This window comes from Rhinoraja longicauda, chromosome 9 (genome assembly GCF_053455715.1).
Source record: "Rhinoraja longicauda isolate Sanriku21f chromosome 9, sRhiLon1.1, whole genome shotgun sequence".
Classification (NCBI taxonomy): domain Eukaryota; kingdom Metazoa; phylum Chordata; class Chondrichthyes; order Rajiformes; family Arhynchobatidae; genus Rhinoraja; species Rhinoraja longicauda.
In genome coordinates, this window is record NC_135961.1 from 56,673,230 (window position 1) to 56,689,764 (window position 16,535).

General features: G+C 47.0%; 1 protein-coding gene across 1 annotated transcript in view; it reads left to right on the top strand.

Moving 5' to 3' along the window:
• ccdc170 (coiled-coil domain containing 170) overlaps window positions 1-16,535 on the top strand; it is an 82,386-nt gene that overhangs the window by 52,080 nt on the left and 13,771 nt on the right. Inside the window, exons 9-11 of the mRNA XM_078405919.1 lie at window positions 9,433-9,633; window positions 11,919-12,092; window positions 14,386-14,628. Coding sequence (XP_078262045.1) covers window positions 9,433-9,633; window positions 11,919-12,092; window positions 14,386-14,628 — 618 coding nt within the window. The remainder of the gene's footprint in view (window positions 1-9,432; window positions 9,634-11,918; window positions 12,093-14,385; window positions 14,629-16,535) is intronic.

Genomic DNA, 16,535 nt, shown 5'->3' on the forward strand with positions numbered 1-16,535 from the left:
TCTCTCTCTCTCTCTCTCTCTCTCTCTCTCTCTCTCTCTCTCTCTCTCTCTCTCTCTCTCTCTCTCTCTCTCTCTCTCTCTCTCTCTCTCTCTCTCTCTCTCTCTCTCTCTCTCTCTCTCTCTCTCTCTCTCTTTGATCTTCTCCCCCTCTCTCTCTCTCTCTCTTCCTGCGAATCATTGATCTTCTCCCCATCACCTTCCTTGGTAACTCACACCAGGATACCCTGATTAATTGCTTAGTTAACAACAAACTGACGTGATGTTCTCTTTAATCAGTGAAGCAATAATCAGACAAGAAGGGTCTCGACCCGAAACGTCACCCATTGCTTCTCTCCAGAGATGCTGCCTGTCCCGTTGAGCTACTCCAGCATTTTGTGTCTATCTTTGGTTTAAACCGGCATCTGCAGTTCCTTCCTACACGAAGCAACAACCCATCCTCTTTTACTCCCACCTCTGTCTTGTCTGCATCACCTCTAATCTGGAACATGGTTGCCAGTCCTGTCCCTCCCTTAGCCAGGTTTTGGTAACAGCTAAAATGTCCCAGTCGCACATGCCTATCCACGCTCTGAGTTAATCCACTGTGCAAAGGTTCAATGGTCCTTTATTGGCATGTACGCACAGCACAGTGACATTCTTTTGCACAACCACAAATACACAGCTGCCACAATTTGGGTGCCATTAAAAGTAAACCCAGAAAACACAAACAGTTCAAAGTGCAAAGACCAGTCCAGGTGTTGGAACTCCTTAAGCGCTCCTGAATCCAGGTGAGTCTAGGTAAGCCCGACCTGAGGTCCCTCTCCGAGCCGACTACCGCATCTGTCCCGGGAGGGTGCCTCCTGCAGCTAACCACGAGGTCGCTGTTGGTTAAGGCATGTCCCTTACGTGCCAGTCCTCTCGCACTGAAATAACTGCGACCCAATCCAACAGGCGGCACGGTGGCGCAGCGGTAGAGTTGCTGCCTTACAGGGAATGCAGCGCCGGAGACTCAGGTTCGATCCTGACTACGGGCGCCGTCTGTACGGAGTTTGTACGTTCTCCCCGTGAACCTGCGTGGGTTTTCTCCGAGATCTTCGGTTTCCTCCCACACTCCAAAGACGTACAGGTATGTAGGTTAATTGACTGGGTAAATGTAAAAATTGTCCCTAGTGTGTGTAGGATAGTGTTAGTGTGCGGGGATCGCTGGGCGGCGTGGACTCGTTGGGCCGAAGGGCCTGTTTCCGCGCTGTATCTGTAAAAAAAAAAAGTCCTGCCTCGCTCCCTGCTGTGCGCCTGATTATCCTGACCACTCAACTTGCTTTCATCACCTCCCATATCGACCTCCATCCTTTTGAACAGACAGTCTATGTGGCTGCTCACCTTAAATGACTCTATCCCTTCTGCTGCAAATCATGTAGACAGTGTACTCTTCTAATATGTTACATGTGCGCTCTCACCCTCCCCTATCCACAACATTCCTTTAAGTGAATTATTATCATCAGATACATGTGAAGCAGGGAGCTCGTAAATGGACTGAGCTCATCAGATTGCACAAGATTCAGCAATCTGTCGCTAGCTCCTGATAGAAACCATCGTGTTTTATTTTGTCCAGGGCAGGTGTTGATTGCTAGTCTCGGGCACCAGTGACTTAACCCATTGAGCGCAAGAGTCTACCATTGGTTGGTCAGGGGGTATGGGGAGAAGGCAGGGTCAGGGGGTATGGGGAGAAGGCAGGGTCAGGGGGTATGGGGAGAAGGCAGGGTCAGGGGGTATGGGGAGAAGGCAGGAACGGGGTACTGGTTCCTTCTGTCCAGAGATGCTGTCTGAGTTACTCCAGCATTCTGTATTTATCTTTCAAGAGAGAGTTAGATTTAGCTCTTGGGGCTAAAGGAATCAAGGGATATGGGGAAAAAGTAGGAACGGGGTACTGGTTTTAGATGATCAGCCATGATCACATTGAATGGCGGTGCTGGCTCGAAGGGCCGAATGGCCTCCTCCTGCACCTATTGTCTTTTGTCTATTGTCTATTGATTAACAGTGGGTACAATGGGTGTCCACATGTATAATCCCTGTGAAGGGATCTGATGGGCCCGGATAGAGTGGATGTGAAGAGGATGCTTCCACTAGTGGGAGAGTCTAGGACCAGAGGCCATAACCTCAGAATATAAGGACGTACCTTTAGAAAGGATGTGAGGAGGAATTTCTTTAGTCAGAGGGTGGTGAATCTGTGGAATTCATTCCCACAGACAGCTGTGGAGGCCAAGTCAATGGACATTTTTAAGGTGGCGATTGATAGATTCTTGATTAGTGTCATGGGGAGAAGGCAGGAGAATGAGGTTGAGCGAAAGAAAGATCAGCCACGATTGAATGGCGGAGAAGATGGGCATTCCTTCTCTCCAGAGATGCTGCCTGACCCACTGAGTTACTCCAGCATTTTGTGTCTATCTTCGATTTAAACCAGCATCCGCAGTTCTTTCCTGCACACAACCTACAAACCTGTATGTCTTTGGAGTGTGGGAGGAGACCGAATATCCTAGAGAAAATAAAACAGGTCAGAATTAAAGGACGTTCTTTTCGGAAGTAGGTGAGGAGAAATGTATTTAGTCAGAGGGTGGCGAATCTGTGGAATTCTTTACCACAGAAGACTGTGGAGGCCAAGTCAGGGGATATTTTGAAGGCAGAGATAGGTAGATTCTTGATTAGTATGGGTGTCAGAGGTTATGGGGAGAAGGCAGGAGAATGAGGTTAGGAGGGAGAGATAGATCAGCCATGTTTGAATGGCGGAGTAGACTTGATGGGCCGAATGGCCTAATCCTACTCCTATTCCTTATGACCTTATGAAAACTGACGGGGAGAACGTACAAACTCCCACAGTTGGGATCGAACCCAGGTCTCTGACGCTGCAAGCGCTGTACGGCAGCAACTCTATCGCTGGAACTCGACCGCTTGTGCTGGATGTTATTCTCAGATCATCATTTTTTAAAATCTTTACGGCTTGTCTGGTATCGTCAGCCTTGAGGGGTTCACTGCAAGGAAAATAAACCACATTATTTTGTGACAATGATGCAATGTTTGGAGAGGGCTGAAATTGTTTATTCAGTACTTTGCATGTGGGAGTGCCCCAGATGTTGGTTGTTATCTGGTCAGGCCCCCAGTTTAGGCAGACAGTGCTTAAGTGCTCATAAAATCTATTAAAACATTCCTCAGCAAAGTTCTCAAAAAGAGGAAAAAACGAACTGTAATACAAACCTTAAATTAAAGTTGAAATGTTGAAAATACACATTGCGTGGTTAAGCAAACAGGCTAAATATTTGGATGTGTATTCTTGGTCAGAACTCAAGGCTGAAAGTTGCATAAGCACTGTTGCTGATGAAATGGAGAAAGCACCTCAGGTGCTGTCTGTGTGGAGTTTGCACGTTCTCCACGTGACTGTGTGAGTTTCCCCCACGTGCTCCAGTTTCACAAGATCATAAGATTCAGGAGCAGAATTAAGCCATTCGGCCCATCGAGTCTGCTTCGCCATTCAATCATGGCTGATCTATCTCTCCCTCTCAGCCCCATTCTACTGCCTTCTCCCCATAACCCCTGACACCCGTACTAATCAAGAATCTATCAATCTCCGCTTTAAACACACCCAATGATTTGGCCTCCACAGCCAATATTGTGTGGTTTTGTAGGTTAATTGGCCACTGCAAAATTGCCCCTAGTGTGTATGGAGTCAATGAGAAAGTGGGATAATGTAGAAATTAAAGGTAGACGCAAAATGCTGGGGTAACTCAGCAGGACAGGCAGCATCTCTGGAGAGAAGGAATGGGTGACGTTTCTTCACTTGAATGTAGAACTTATTTTTAAAGTGGAGATTGATAGGTTCTTGATTCGTAAGGGTGTTAAAGGACATGGGGAGAAGGTAAGAGAATGGGGTACAGAGAGAAAATTGGATCAGCCACGATTGAATGGCGGAGTAGACACGATGGGCCGAATGGCCTAATTCTGCGCCTTTGTCTTATAAACCTATAATGTGATCAGTGGCCAGTATGGACTCATGGGCCGAAAGGCCTGTTTCCATGCTGTATCTCTACACTAAACTAAATTAAACAATGCCAGGCAGGTGAGGAGAGAATCCGCAGACCCATCAATGAGAGGGAGTCGGTGGATTACGAGTCTTCAATTTTGTTCTTTATTTCTGAAATAGTGGTGCACTAGCAGCTTTCGGTCTAATGGCGAGCACACACCTGAACTATTAACCTGCCTTTTCTTTTTACTGATGCTCCATGACTCCAGCAGACTACAGCTCGCCTTAGTGGAGGGATGTATCGGCCGTAGCAGGGTGCAGTACAGATTCACACCAATAATACTGGGCTTAAAGGGTAAAATAAGGCTGCGTACATTTGGCTTGTATTCCTGGTTTTATCTAATCCATTTCACTGCCTTTTTATCTTCTGTAATTTATTTTGGTCTTTAAAGCCAAGACCCCTTTTAAGTGTTATTGATTCAAAAATAGCATTATCAAAATTAACGGGGGAAAACCAAAAGTTAAATAAAAATCTTGTCCTCGTGTGTCAGCAAAGCAGACCGGCCGGCCCCTGTTGTGCCCTTGATTTGCAGAGGCTTGAAGCATAACAGTGGACGCATTGTGTTCCCGCTCCAGAGGTACTCAGGCACTGATGTATTGGTGTGGGAAGGAGCTGCAGATGCTGATGGTTTAAACCGAAGTTAGACACAAAAAGCTGGAGCAACTCAGCGGGTCAGGTAGCATTTCTGGAGAAAAGGGATAGGTGACCTTTCGGGGCCGAGCCCCTCCTGTTATTGGTTTATTATTGTCACGCATACTGAGATGCAGTGAAAAGTCTTTGTTTGCGTGCGAGCCAATTAATTCAGATAATTCAAACTAAGCATGCAGGTACAGCAGGCAGTGAAGAAAGCTAATGGCATGTTGGCCTTCATAACACGAGGAGTTGAGTATAGGAGCAACGATGTCCTTCTGCAGTTGTGCAGGGCCCTAGTGAGACTGCACCTGGAGTACAGTGAGCAGTTTTGGTCTCCAAGTATACACTGGAATTTAGAAGGATGAGAGGGGATCGTTTTGAAACATATAAGATTATTAAGGGATTGGACACGCTAGAGGCAGGAAACATGTTCCCGATGTTGGGGGAGTGCAGAACCAGGGGCCACAGTTTAAGAATAAGGGGTAGGCCATTTGGAACGGCGATGAGGAAAAACTTATTCACCCAGAGAGTTGTGAATCTGTGGAATTCTCTGCCTCAGAAGGCAGTGGAGGCCGATTCTCTGGATGCTTCCAAGAGAGTAGACAGAGCTCTTAAAGATTGCGGAGTCAAGGGATATGGGGAGAAGGCAGGAATGGGGTACTGATTGTGGATGATCAGCCATGATCACAGTGAATGGTGGTGATGGCTCGAAGGGCCAAATGGCCTCCTCCTGCACCTATGGTCTATTGTCTATTGTCATAATACAAAACACAAATGCAATCGAGACATACTCAAGTGCAACTGATAGAGTAAAGAGCAAAAAAAATACCAGAGTGCAGGATGTAACCTCGTGAGAGGGGTGATTAGTTGAGATGGCCAATGAAGAACAGCGCATGCAAGAGGCAGACTCCATATTGTACAGGGTCCACCAAGGTCTTCCACGGTCAGAGCCAGAAGGACCGAATGGCCTCCTCCTGCACCTATTGTCTATTGTCTATTGTCTGATGCTCCTGGCAATAAGTTGCCAGAAAGGTCTCTGTAAGGTCTTGAGTGGAGTCTATGATTACCTGCACTTTGGGAGATGTAGATGGATGCCCGGCCTTGCTTTACGTGCACCCACGGGCTGAAGGAAAAGTAGATGATGTCTCCATTTCCAGTATGGAATCTGGGTGCGACTTTGCATTGTAGCATTGAGCAGTAATCTACAAGACTGAGATAACCAGCAACAGTCCTGAACTGATCTTCAGTCCATATAAAGCTGCCCCATAAGGGCTGTGGTCACAAAGATTTATTAGGTAGTTTAAGACTAATCACGACCTTGCCCAACAAGGACAAAGTAATCAAATAATGTCAACAGTACAATAGTGTGTTGTCTGAGTCGAAGTGCCTGTGACGGTGCAGCTGCAAGCAAGATGTTGTATTTGAGAATATGGGACTGAAATATTAGTAAAGTCAAAGGATGCAGTTTGATTGTTGGGACTTTCAAAAGCATGGATTCACGGAAAGTAAAGTTAGTGAAGCCCAGTGGTTTTGTGAGTAAATGACGAACCATTGTATTCCTAACTTCTCATCGGGTCCACGTCACAAGATTAGAAATGGTTCAGCCAGAGCTGAACACACGTCTCGGTGACTTCTCGGTCATCTGGGTGACCAACGAGACCTGGGTGTCGTGGTACACCAGTCATTGAAAGTAGGCATGCAGGTGCAGCAGGCAGTGAAGAAAGCGAATGGTATGTTGGCATTCATAGCGAGGGGATTTGAGTATAGGAGCAGGGAGGTTCTGCTGCAGTTATACAGGGCATTGGTGAGACCACGCCTGGAGTATTGCGTACAGTTTTGGTCTCCTAACCTGAGGAAAGACATTCTTGCCATAGAGGGAGTACAGAGAAGGTTCACCAGATTGATTCCTGGGATGGCAGGACTTTCATATGAAGAAAGACTGGATAGACTCGGTTTGTACTCGCTGGAATTTAGAAGATTGAGGGGAGATCTTATAGAAACTAACAAAATTCTTAAGGGGTTGGACAGGCTAGATGCAGGAAGATTGTTCCCGATGTTGGGGAAGTCCAGAACAAGGGGTCACAGTTTAAGGATAAGGGGGAAGTCTTTTAGGACCGAGATGAGAACGTTTTTTTCACACAGAGAGGGGTGAATCTGTGGAATTCTCTGCCACAGAAGGTAGTTGAGGCCAGTTCATTGGCTATATTTAAGAGGGAGTTAGATGTGGCCCTTGTGGCTAAAGGGATCAGGGGGTATGGAGAGAAGGCAGGTACGGGGTACTGAGTTGGATGATCAGCCATGATCATATTGAATGGCGGTGCAGGCTCAAAAGGGCCGAATGGCCTACTCCTGCACCTATTTTCTATGTTTCTATGTTTCTATGTTTCTGCAAACAATGGCGTCTTGCGCTTCTTGTGTGTAGTGGTGGAAAGATTGGCGGAAACAGGGCCGCGACATGAACGCTCTTTCCTTGACCCCTATTCCTAACTAAAGAGATTGAAATGCAGATGAATTTTACATGTTACAATGCTGTCAAGTCAAATCAAGTTTATTGTCATAGAGAGTCATAGAGTGAGACAGTGTGGAAACAGGCCCTTCGGCCCGACTTGCCAACATGTCCCAGCTACACTAGTCCCACCCTTACATGGTGAATGGCAGGAGGATTGGGTGGCAGGAGGGGGAAGTGACAAGCAGCTAAGAGATAGTAGGTTGCAGGGCAATGAGTGTGGAGAATGTGATCGTTGGGACTGCTCTGACAGCAATTGTAGCTTTTTAGTTTTAGTTTAGTGTTGTTTATTATCACGTGTACCGAGGTGCAGTGAAAAGCTTTTTGGTGCATGCTACCCAGTCAGGGGGAAAGGCTATACGTATGTGCGCGGTAAATGTGAGAAGTAAATTCTAGTCCATGATCCAACTGAATGGAGAGCCAAGGGACTCCTGTGCCTGATGATCTTACGCTCCACGTCTCCATTTGTTATGGATTAGAAAGAGGTTGATATGGGAGATGATCCTGGATACCAGACACAGACATGACTACAGGTGACCCCTGTGTCACGGAAAGGGGTCACGTTTCAAGGAGTCGATCTGTATCCTCATTTTTTACAATGTGAAGCCGCATCGCCAGCGTTGTAGAAAAAAATCTTTATTTTTCTTTTAACCCACATAAATTTCATAAAGAGTGAATTTGTTATTACATGTCCCAGAATTTTTGATAGTGAGTTGCTATCAGGCAGAATCTCTGGAGAACATGGATAGGTAACTTTCTTTAGTTGGGACCTTCCTTCGGTATGAAGAAGGGTCCCAACCCGAAACGTCACCTATCCATGTTCTCCAGAGACGTTGCCTGACCCGCCGAATTACTCCAGCACTTTGTGATATTTTGCGTAAACCCGCATCTGCAGTTCATAGTATCTAAATTCTATACCTGACGTGGGAAGCCTGACAATAATTATTTTGTTTTATTATATCTCACTATTGAATAACTGAGCATCTCCATCGTTCCCTAAGTTGATTTCAATGCAAATTTAGAGCAGGGATCAGCCACTCGGTCTCTTGAGCCTGCTCCACCATTTAGTAAGACCAGGGCAGATCTGGCTGAAACTCCAGCTCAACATTTCTGTCTCCTTGAAGTTAGACGCAAAATGCTGGAGTAAATGCCGGAGCATCTCTGGATAGAAAGAATGGATGATGTTTTGGGTCGAGACCCTTCTTCAGGCTGAACGTCAGGGGAGAGGGAGACACAGGGTTATGGAAGGGTAAGGTGTGAAAACGAGACATCAAAGGGGACAAAGAGAAGGAAATTGTTAGCTAGGGGATGGTGACAACGAAGCATACAATGATAAAATTTAACCAGGAAGACAGTTAGACTGGTCGGAGAACTAGGATGGGGGAGGGATAGAGAGAGCGGGAAAGCAAGCATTACTTGAAGTTGGAGAAGTCGATATTCATACCACTGGGTTGTAAGCAGCTTACAACCATTGCAACATCACCCATTCCTTCTGTCCAGAGATGCTGTCTGAGTTACTCCAGCATTCTGTATTTATCTTTCAAGAGAGAGTTAGATTTAGCTCTTGGGGCTAAAGGAATCAAGGGATATGGGGAAAAAGTAGGAACGGGGTACTGGTTTTAGATGATCAGCCATGATCATATTGAATGGCGGTGCTGGCTCAAAGGGCCGAATGGCCTAGTCCTGCACCTATTTTTCTATGTTTCTATGTAAACCAGCATCTGCAGTTCCTTCCCACACAATTCTGTCTCCCTCCCTGGAGTGGGATGCCATCTTTCCTCACCTCCTACTGTTTGCTTTCAGGTTTTGTTCGAGAAAGGTTGTGTTGGTGAGCTCTCTTGTCACATGAGGTCCCACCAGCGTGGATGCGTGACAGGGGTTTTTAATCAAATATACTAGAGGAACAAGATGGACCACTCCATTGAAATCGCATATACCGAAGTGTATTAGGCAAAGGAGCAGAACGTCCGCCATTTTAGTAGGCCAAACCCGCCGTTCGCTATGCCTCTCGCAGTGTAATCAGTGTTTTGGGGGAACAGTATGTGTGATGATGCCATAAAAATGCAGAATGTAATCTCATCTGTCAATTCGCAGATGTTTGTTATTTTTCTTTTTAAATGTTTCTGCAAGTTTCTGCCGACTAAAATGGCGCCGTGACGTACTGCGTTTTTTTGGGGTGGAGTGGTCTATCTTGCTCCTCTAGTATCTTTGGTTTTAACGGTGTGCTCCTATTGTCCTTGCCAGGCCGTGTCGCAGCTGGAAGACAATGGGAGCAAGCTGACGGCGCAGCTGGAGAAGCAGGTGGACTTGCACCAAGCTGCAGTGCAGCGCTCCGCCAAGGCCGAGCAAAGGCTGTCCGAGCTGCAGGAGCGAGTGCAGTACCTGGATGGATGCCTGCTGGATGGGGATGTGTTTCATGATGCTCTGAGCCAGGACAAACGGAAAGTATGGAGTGCACTCAGATCAATGTTATTTACTGCAGTGGTTCAGCCTCTAAACGTCTGGCATAATAACGTTAAATGATAAGGTTTACATCTTCTCCTGTTTGATGTGAACAAACAAATCAAACTATTTTACTTCTTAAGAGGGAGTGGTTGAGACAGGTCCTTGATCTTGCTGGTGGCCTTGCGGAGGCAGCGTGAAGTATAGGTGGAGTCGGTGGCGAGCAGGTTGGTGGGTTAATTGGGTTAAAACCTATCTGTTCCCATATTTCCTTCTTCCTCCATTGAAGGAGGCCACTGAAGTTAGGTAAATGCTGGCTCAGTCAGTCTCACTCTCCCGTTAGTTTCCCTCGTGACCTATTCTCCCTCCATTCTCATCGACTCCCGCGGATTCTGTCTCTCACCTCTACACATATACGGGGCAGTTCACCACGGCCAACTAACCCACCAACCTGCTCGCCACTGACTCCACCTATATATACTTCACGCTGCCTCCGCAAGGCCACCAGCAAGATCAAGGACCTGTCTCAACCACTCCCTCTTCTCCCTTCTCCCATCAGGCAGGAGGTACAGAAGTGTGAAGTGTGAAAACGCACACTTCCAGATTCAGCGACAGTTTCTTCCCAGCTGTTATCAGCTAACTGAACGGTCTTTTCATCAGCTGACCTCCCATCTACCTCTGGAGACCTTTGACCTATCTTTAATAGGACTTCGTTAGATCTTGCACTGAATATTGTAACATTTATACTTGGTCTGTGCACTGCGAAGGGCTTGATTGTATTCATGTCTCGTCTTTTCTTTGACTGGATATCACGCAAACAAAAGCTTTTCACTTTACCTCGGGACATCTGACAATGATAAACTAAAGTAGACTAGAATTCATAGCTCGTGGAGCCGTGACACAGATCTGGTTCAATCCTGAATTCTGATGCTGCCTGTGTGGAGTTTGCATGTTCTCCCTTTCCTCTTGGTGTTTTCCATTTTTCTCCCACATCCCAAAGGCATGCAAGTTGGCCAACTGGAAATTGGCCCTAGTGTGCAGGGAGCGGCAGAATCTGGGGGAGAGTTGATGAGAAAGTGGGGAGAAGCTAATACATTGGGTTGATGTAAGATTAGTGTAAATGGGTGGTTGATGGGCTGGTGGCACGTGGCGGGTGCCATGGTATGTTCTGTTCTACGCGTCTCCATGTCTCCATGAAACCAGAGGAAAGCCATGCGTTTCACATGGGGAATGGGAAAACCCACAGATAGCACCAGAGGTCAGGCTTGAACATAGTTCACTGGAGCTGTGTGGGGGCAGCAGCTCTACCAGTTGTGCCACTGTGCCACCTTTATGTTAGTACATCACTTATTTTACCATGGAGGGAAGCATTAATTGTGGGTTAGAGCAGTATACATAGTGCCCCACAACAGTTTGTGCCTTGCAAGATGCGATAGACCCAGTCCACTGGTTACTGCAAAACAGTTTGTGCAGTGCTTTACCTCATGAAGTATATGCCCAAATATTCCCCCATTGTTCAACAGCTCTTATCCTGATCCTGCTGCTCTCAGAGAGTTTCTCCATTCACAGCAAAACTAGCCTGTGGCCACAGGCAGGTGTATTCTCAAGTATATTTCGATGCTTGACCAATGGAGTCATTTCTTACTGGATGGTGTCCAACAAGAAGGCGCTACCTTTACCAGAGGCCAGGACCCGGAAATAAAACGAGCCCTCTTCTCACCTGGACTATGAACTCATGGAAGTGGAAAAGATGCTAGATAGGAGACTGTGTTGTGGATAAGTCATGATTCAACATTTGGCTTATGATGGCACGGTGGTGAGGTGGTAGAGTTGTTGCCTTACAGCGCCAGAGACCCGGGTTCGATCCTGAATACGGGTGATGTCTGTACAGAGTTTGTACATTCTCCCCGTGACCTGCGTGGGTTTTCTCCGGGTGCTCCAGTTTCCTCTCTCACACCAAAGACGGACATGTTTGTAGGTTAATTGGATTCGGTAAAAATAGAAAATTGTCCCTAGTGTGTGTAGGATAGTGTTAGTGTTTGGGGATCGCTGGTCAGAGCAGACTCGGTGGGCCGAAGGGCCTGTTTCCGTGCTGCATCTCTATACTATACTCAACTAAACTGTGATAAAGATGGTTGTGATGCCATTTGGGTGTCCTTGTTTGATTCGTGCACCCTGAATTAATTCAGAGATGGTGTTTCTTAACACATTGGGTGGTTAAATTGGTTTGCAAGAACATTATAATGTGTACAAAGAAATGTTTAAAATAATATCTGCTTTCTCTTAAGTATCTGAAGTTTCTGGAGCAAATAGCAGAGAAAATGAAGTTGCATCAGGTGACGTCAGAAATTGGGTTTGATATGCAACTCGACGCGATTCTTGCCCGAGCCGATCAACTGGTGAAAATGGAGAGCGAAGCCATTGTTGAAAACAAGACTCTTACATACAACCTGAGAAGAAAGGTAGATTAATCTGAGAGATGTGATCCTTGGCTCTGTCAATGTAATCTTATTTTGCTTCTCCGATTAACTGTGAAGGATGGGAAATGGAGCGTGGTTCAATTCGTATCAAAGGCAGGCCAATCATCTCAATGGTCACAACCCTTCCCAAGTCCAACTCTCTCTTGGACTCTCTTCCCCAATCATTTTCCTTCACAGGGCTTTGGGCAGAGCCTGGAATCCACACTTCCCATGCCGTTGTGGTGAGCAACTCCTTTTCCGCATGTGTGGAGCCAGGCAGGAGGACAGATTTTGTGACCTCCATGGCACCAAAGGACCCTTGGTTCCTGGGTGCTGCAATGTACAATCTGTCCTGGAGACCACAATATTGTTGGCAAAATTGAATGTCGCTAAGTGAATGTATAATACCTGCTGCCTGGATACTGTACATTAACTAGTCAGGTGCACTGTGTATTGAACACTGAGAAGACTGAAGATAGACACAAAAAACTGGAGTTCTTCAAACTGAAGAAGGGTCTGGACCCAAAATGTCAACATTCCTTCTCTCCATAGATGCTGCCGGTCCCGCTGAGTTACTCCAGCTTTTTGTGTCTACCTTCAGTTTAAACCAGCATCTGCAGTTCCTTCCTACACATTGAGAAGACTGGAATCCCTTCTGATTGCCCTTCTGATTGGTGGCTGTGGAGGCCAAGTCAATGGATAATTTTAAGGTGGAGATTGACAGATTCTTGATTACTAAGGGTGTCAGGAATTATTGGGAGAAGGCAGTAGAATGGGGTTGAGAGGGAAAGATAGATCAGCCACGTTTGAATGGTGGAGTGGACCCGATGTCCCGAATGGCCTAATTCTGCTCCAGGAACTTATGAATGTATAAATCACCCGGGTCAAAGGCTTGTCTAGCTGTTGCAAAAGCTTTGAGTCCCTGGTATTCCATTCACTCTGCATTTGAAAACCTCCTCAGTCTAAAGAAACCTTGTGGTACTGGAGAATAAATTTTTTTTTTTTTAAACTTTCAATAGAAATTAATCAGAGGCAGGGTGCGTGGGTCTTCTCTGCTATTAAACGTCAGATTCTCTGTGCGGGGTGGTGTTAGCTGCATTGTTGAATTGGCAGAGTTGGCACCGCCTTAATCTTGCCCCTGAGTGACCACTGACCTGCCAGTGCAGCAATCTTCCGGCAAGCAGGTTGCACTGGCATCTTCGGCAACACGTTGGTTGGTGCGACCCTTGTGGTGAATGTGCACATGTGCAACACACTGCAATTTTGACACAAAACGTGTGGATCCCAAACACTGGTGCTGTGCTGCCAGATCCGGCAGACGTTGTGGCCATCTCTTACAAACAACAGCACAGTGCTCCCTCGATACTGCACTGAAAGTCTCGTCCTGGATTAAGTGCTGTGGTCTTCTGGAGTGGGGCTTGAACCCATAACAATAGACAATAGGTGCAGGAGTAGGCCATTCAGCCCTTCGAGCCAGCACCGCCATTCAATGTGATCATGGCTGATCATTCTCAATCAGTACCCCGTTCCTGCCTTCTCCCCGTACCCCCTGACTCCGCTATCTTTAAGAGCTCTATCTAGCTTTCTCTTGGATCTTCTGCCTTCTGAGGCAGAGAATTCCACAGATTCACAACTCTCTGACTGAAAAAGTTGAGTAACCACCTGACTCTAGCTATAGTGCCACCACCGAGCCAGGCAGACATCTAAAAGACTGAACGTGTAGGAAGGAACTGCAGATACTGGTTTACACCGAAGATAGACACAAAATGCTGGAGTACCTCCGCGGGTCAGTCAGGCAGCATCTCTGGAGAAAAGGAATAGGTGACGTTTTGAGTCGGAAGAAGTGTCTGAAGAAGGGTTCTAACCCAAAACATCGCCTATTCCTTTTCCCCAGAGATACTGCCTGACCCGCTGAGTTACTCCAGCATTTTGTGTCTAGAAGACTGAAGAAGTGAGAAGTGAATGTTGGTGCAGTGGTAGAATTGCTGCCTTATGGCGCCAGAGACCCAGATTCAATCCTGCCTACGGGTGCTGCCTGAACGGAATTTGTACGTTCTCCCCGTGACCCGCGTGGGTTTTCTCTGGGAGCTCCGGTTTCCTCCCACACTCCAAAGATGTACAGGTTGGTAGGCTAATTGGCTTGATATAATTGTAAATTGCCCCTGGTGTGTGCAGGATAGTGTTAGTGTGCGGGGATCGCTGGCCGGTGCGGGCTCGGTGGGCCGAAGGGGCTGTTTCCGCGCTGTATCTCTAAATTAAACTAAACTGAAGAGACCGATTCTTTTCACTCTTCCAGCTTAAAGCACAGAAAGAGAAGTTGGAGAGCAAAGAGCTGCACATGGACCTGCTGAGGAAAAAAGTTACCCAGATGGACGTGGAGAAACAGACCCAGACTGCACTGGCAGTGGAGAGGGATGAAGCTAACTTTACTGTGAGGAAACTGCAGAAAAAGGTGGAACGACTTGAGAAGGAGCTGCAGTCAGCACACTCCTACAGCATGGACCTGCGAGCAAAGCTGTCTGACACTCATGAGCTCAAGGTAACTCTGAGAATGCTAACCCTGCTACGATCGACCCATGTGCCAATATTCAGGTTCTGGGGTTACTGCCTCACAGTCTTTCACAATCAATGTTACCGGTGCTGGGCACGGTGTGGGGAAGAAGGTCCCAGGATTCAACAAAATGGGATCACTCTGAGGGCCAGCATGGACTTGATGGGTGAAATGGCCTCCTTCTGCATCATAAGAAAATACAAACTAAAGTGATCCTTCACTCTGACGATAGATGCAAAATGCTGGAGTAACCTGGCGGGACAGGTGACCATTCGGATTGATACCCTTCTTCAGACTGAGAGTCAAGGGAGAGGGAAGCATAAGATGGGAAAAAGCAGGTTAAAGCAGGAAATGTAGGTAGATCCAAAATGCTGGGGTAACTCAGCGGGACAGGCAGCATCTCTGGAGAGAAGGAATGGGTTTATTCACAAAATGCTGGAGTAACTCAGCAGGTCAGGCAGCATCTCGGGAGAGAAGGAATGGGTGACGTTTCGGGTCGAGACCCTTCTTCAGACTGATGTCGGGGGCGAGACAAAGGAAGGATATAGGTGGAGACAGGAAGATAGAGGGAGATCTGGGAAGGAGGAGGGGAAGGGAGGGACAGAGGAGCTATCTGAAGTTGGAGAAGTCGACGTTCATACCACCGGGCTGCAAAATGGGTGACGTTTCGGGTTGAGACCCTTCTTCAGAAGTCGACCCGAAACGTCACCCATTCCTTTTCTCCAGAGATGCTGCCTGTCCAGCTGAGTTACTCCAGCATTTTGTGTCTATCTTCGATTTAAACCAGCATCTGCAGTTCTTTCCGACGTCAAGGAAATGTCGAATGGTTCATTGTTGGCTGAGGGGAAGGTGACAACGAGGCGTGCAGACAGTAAAATTAATCAGGAGGACGGTGAAACTAGACTGAGAACTCGGGTGGGGGAGGGACAGAACCAGAGGGAAAGCAAGGGTTACCTGAAGTTAGAGACATCAATATTCATACTGCTGGGTTGGAAGCCGCCCAAGCGAAATATGAGGTGCTGTTCCTCCAATTTGCGTTGGGTCTCAGTCTGATAGTGGAGGAGGCCCAGGGCAGAAAGGTCAGTGTGGGAATGGGAGGAGGAGTTTAAAATCTAAGTGGAATTCAACACTAATCAATGTTACCTTTTACCCAGAACTGCAAGCCAGGTAATGTTATGAATTTCAGTGGAGTTGGAAACTTCACTGCGTTGCCTTTCCAAACAAAATATAGATTGAAGAAGTATTGCTGCACTTAATACATCCCATGAAATCCAAGGGCGGAGGAGTCTGCTTCTTGACCAATAATAACTGGTGTAATCCTGGAAATATTAAGACGCTTTCTCGTTCCTGCTCGCCGGACCTGGAACATCTAACTATCTCATGCCGACCATTCTACCTACCCCGGGAGTTCAGCTCGGTGATCATCACAGCCGTCTATATCCCACCGCATGCGGACACCGACGTGGCACTGTCGACCCTACACGATGTGTTGTGTCAACACCAAAACAAGAACCCTGATGCGGCTGTGCTGGTGGCTGGAGACTTCAATAGGGGAAATCTCAAAAAGGTTCATGCCCAACTTTTACCAACACATCACGTGTGTCACCAGTGGGGAAAGAACTTTGGACCACTGCTACACGCCGTTCAGGAAAGGTTACAAGGCCGTTTCTCTCCCTCCTTTTGGAAAATCTGACCACGCTGCCATTTTCCTGCTGCCGGAGTACAAACAACGGATAGTACGGGAAGCGACAGTGACGAGGGACGTAAAGCGGTGGGCTGACCATTCAGAGGCCATGCTGCAAGATGCACTGAGCGAAGTCGACTGGAACATGTTCCAAGCAAGTTCCAGAGGCGTAAATGAGTTTGCGGAAGCGGTTACGGACTTCATTGCCACA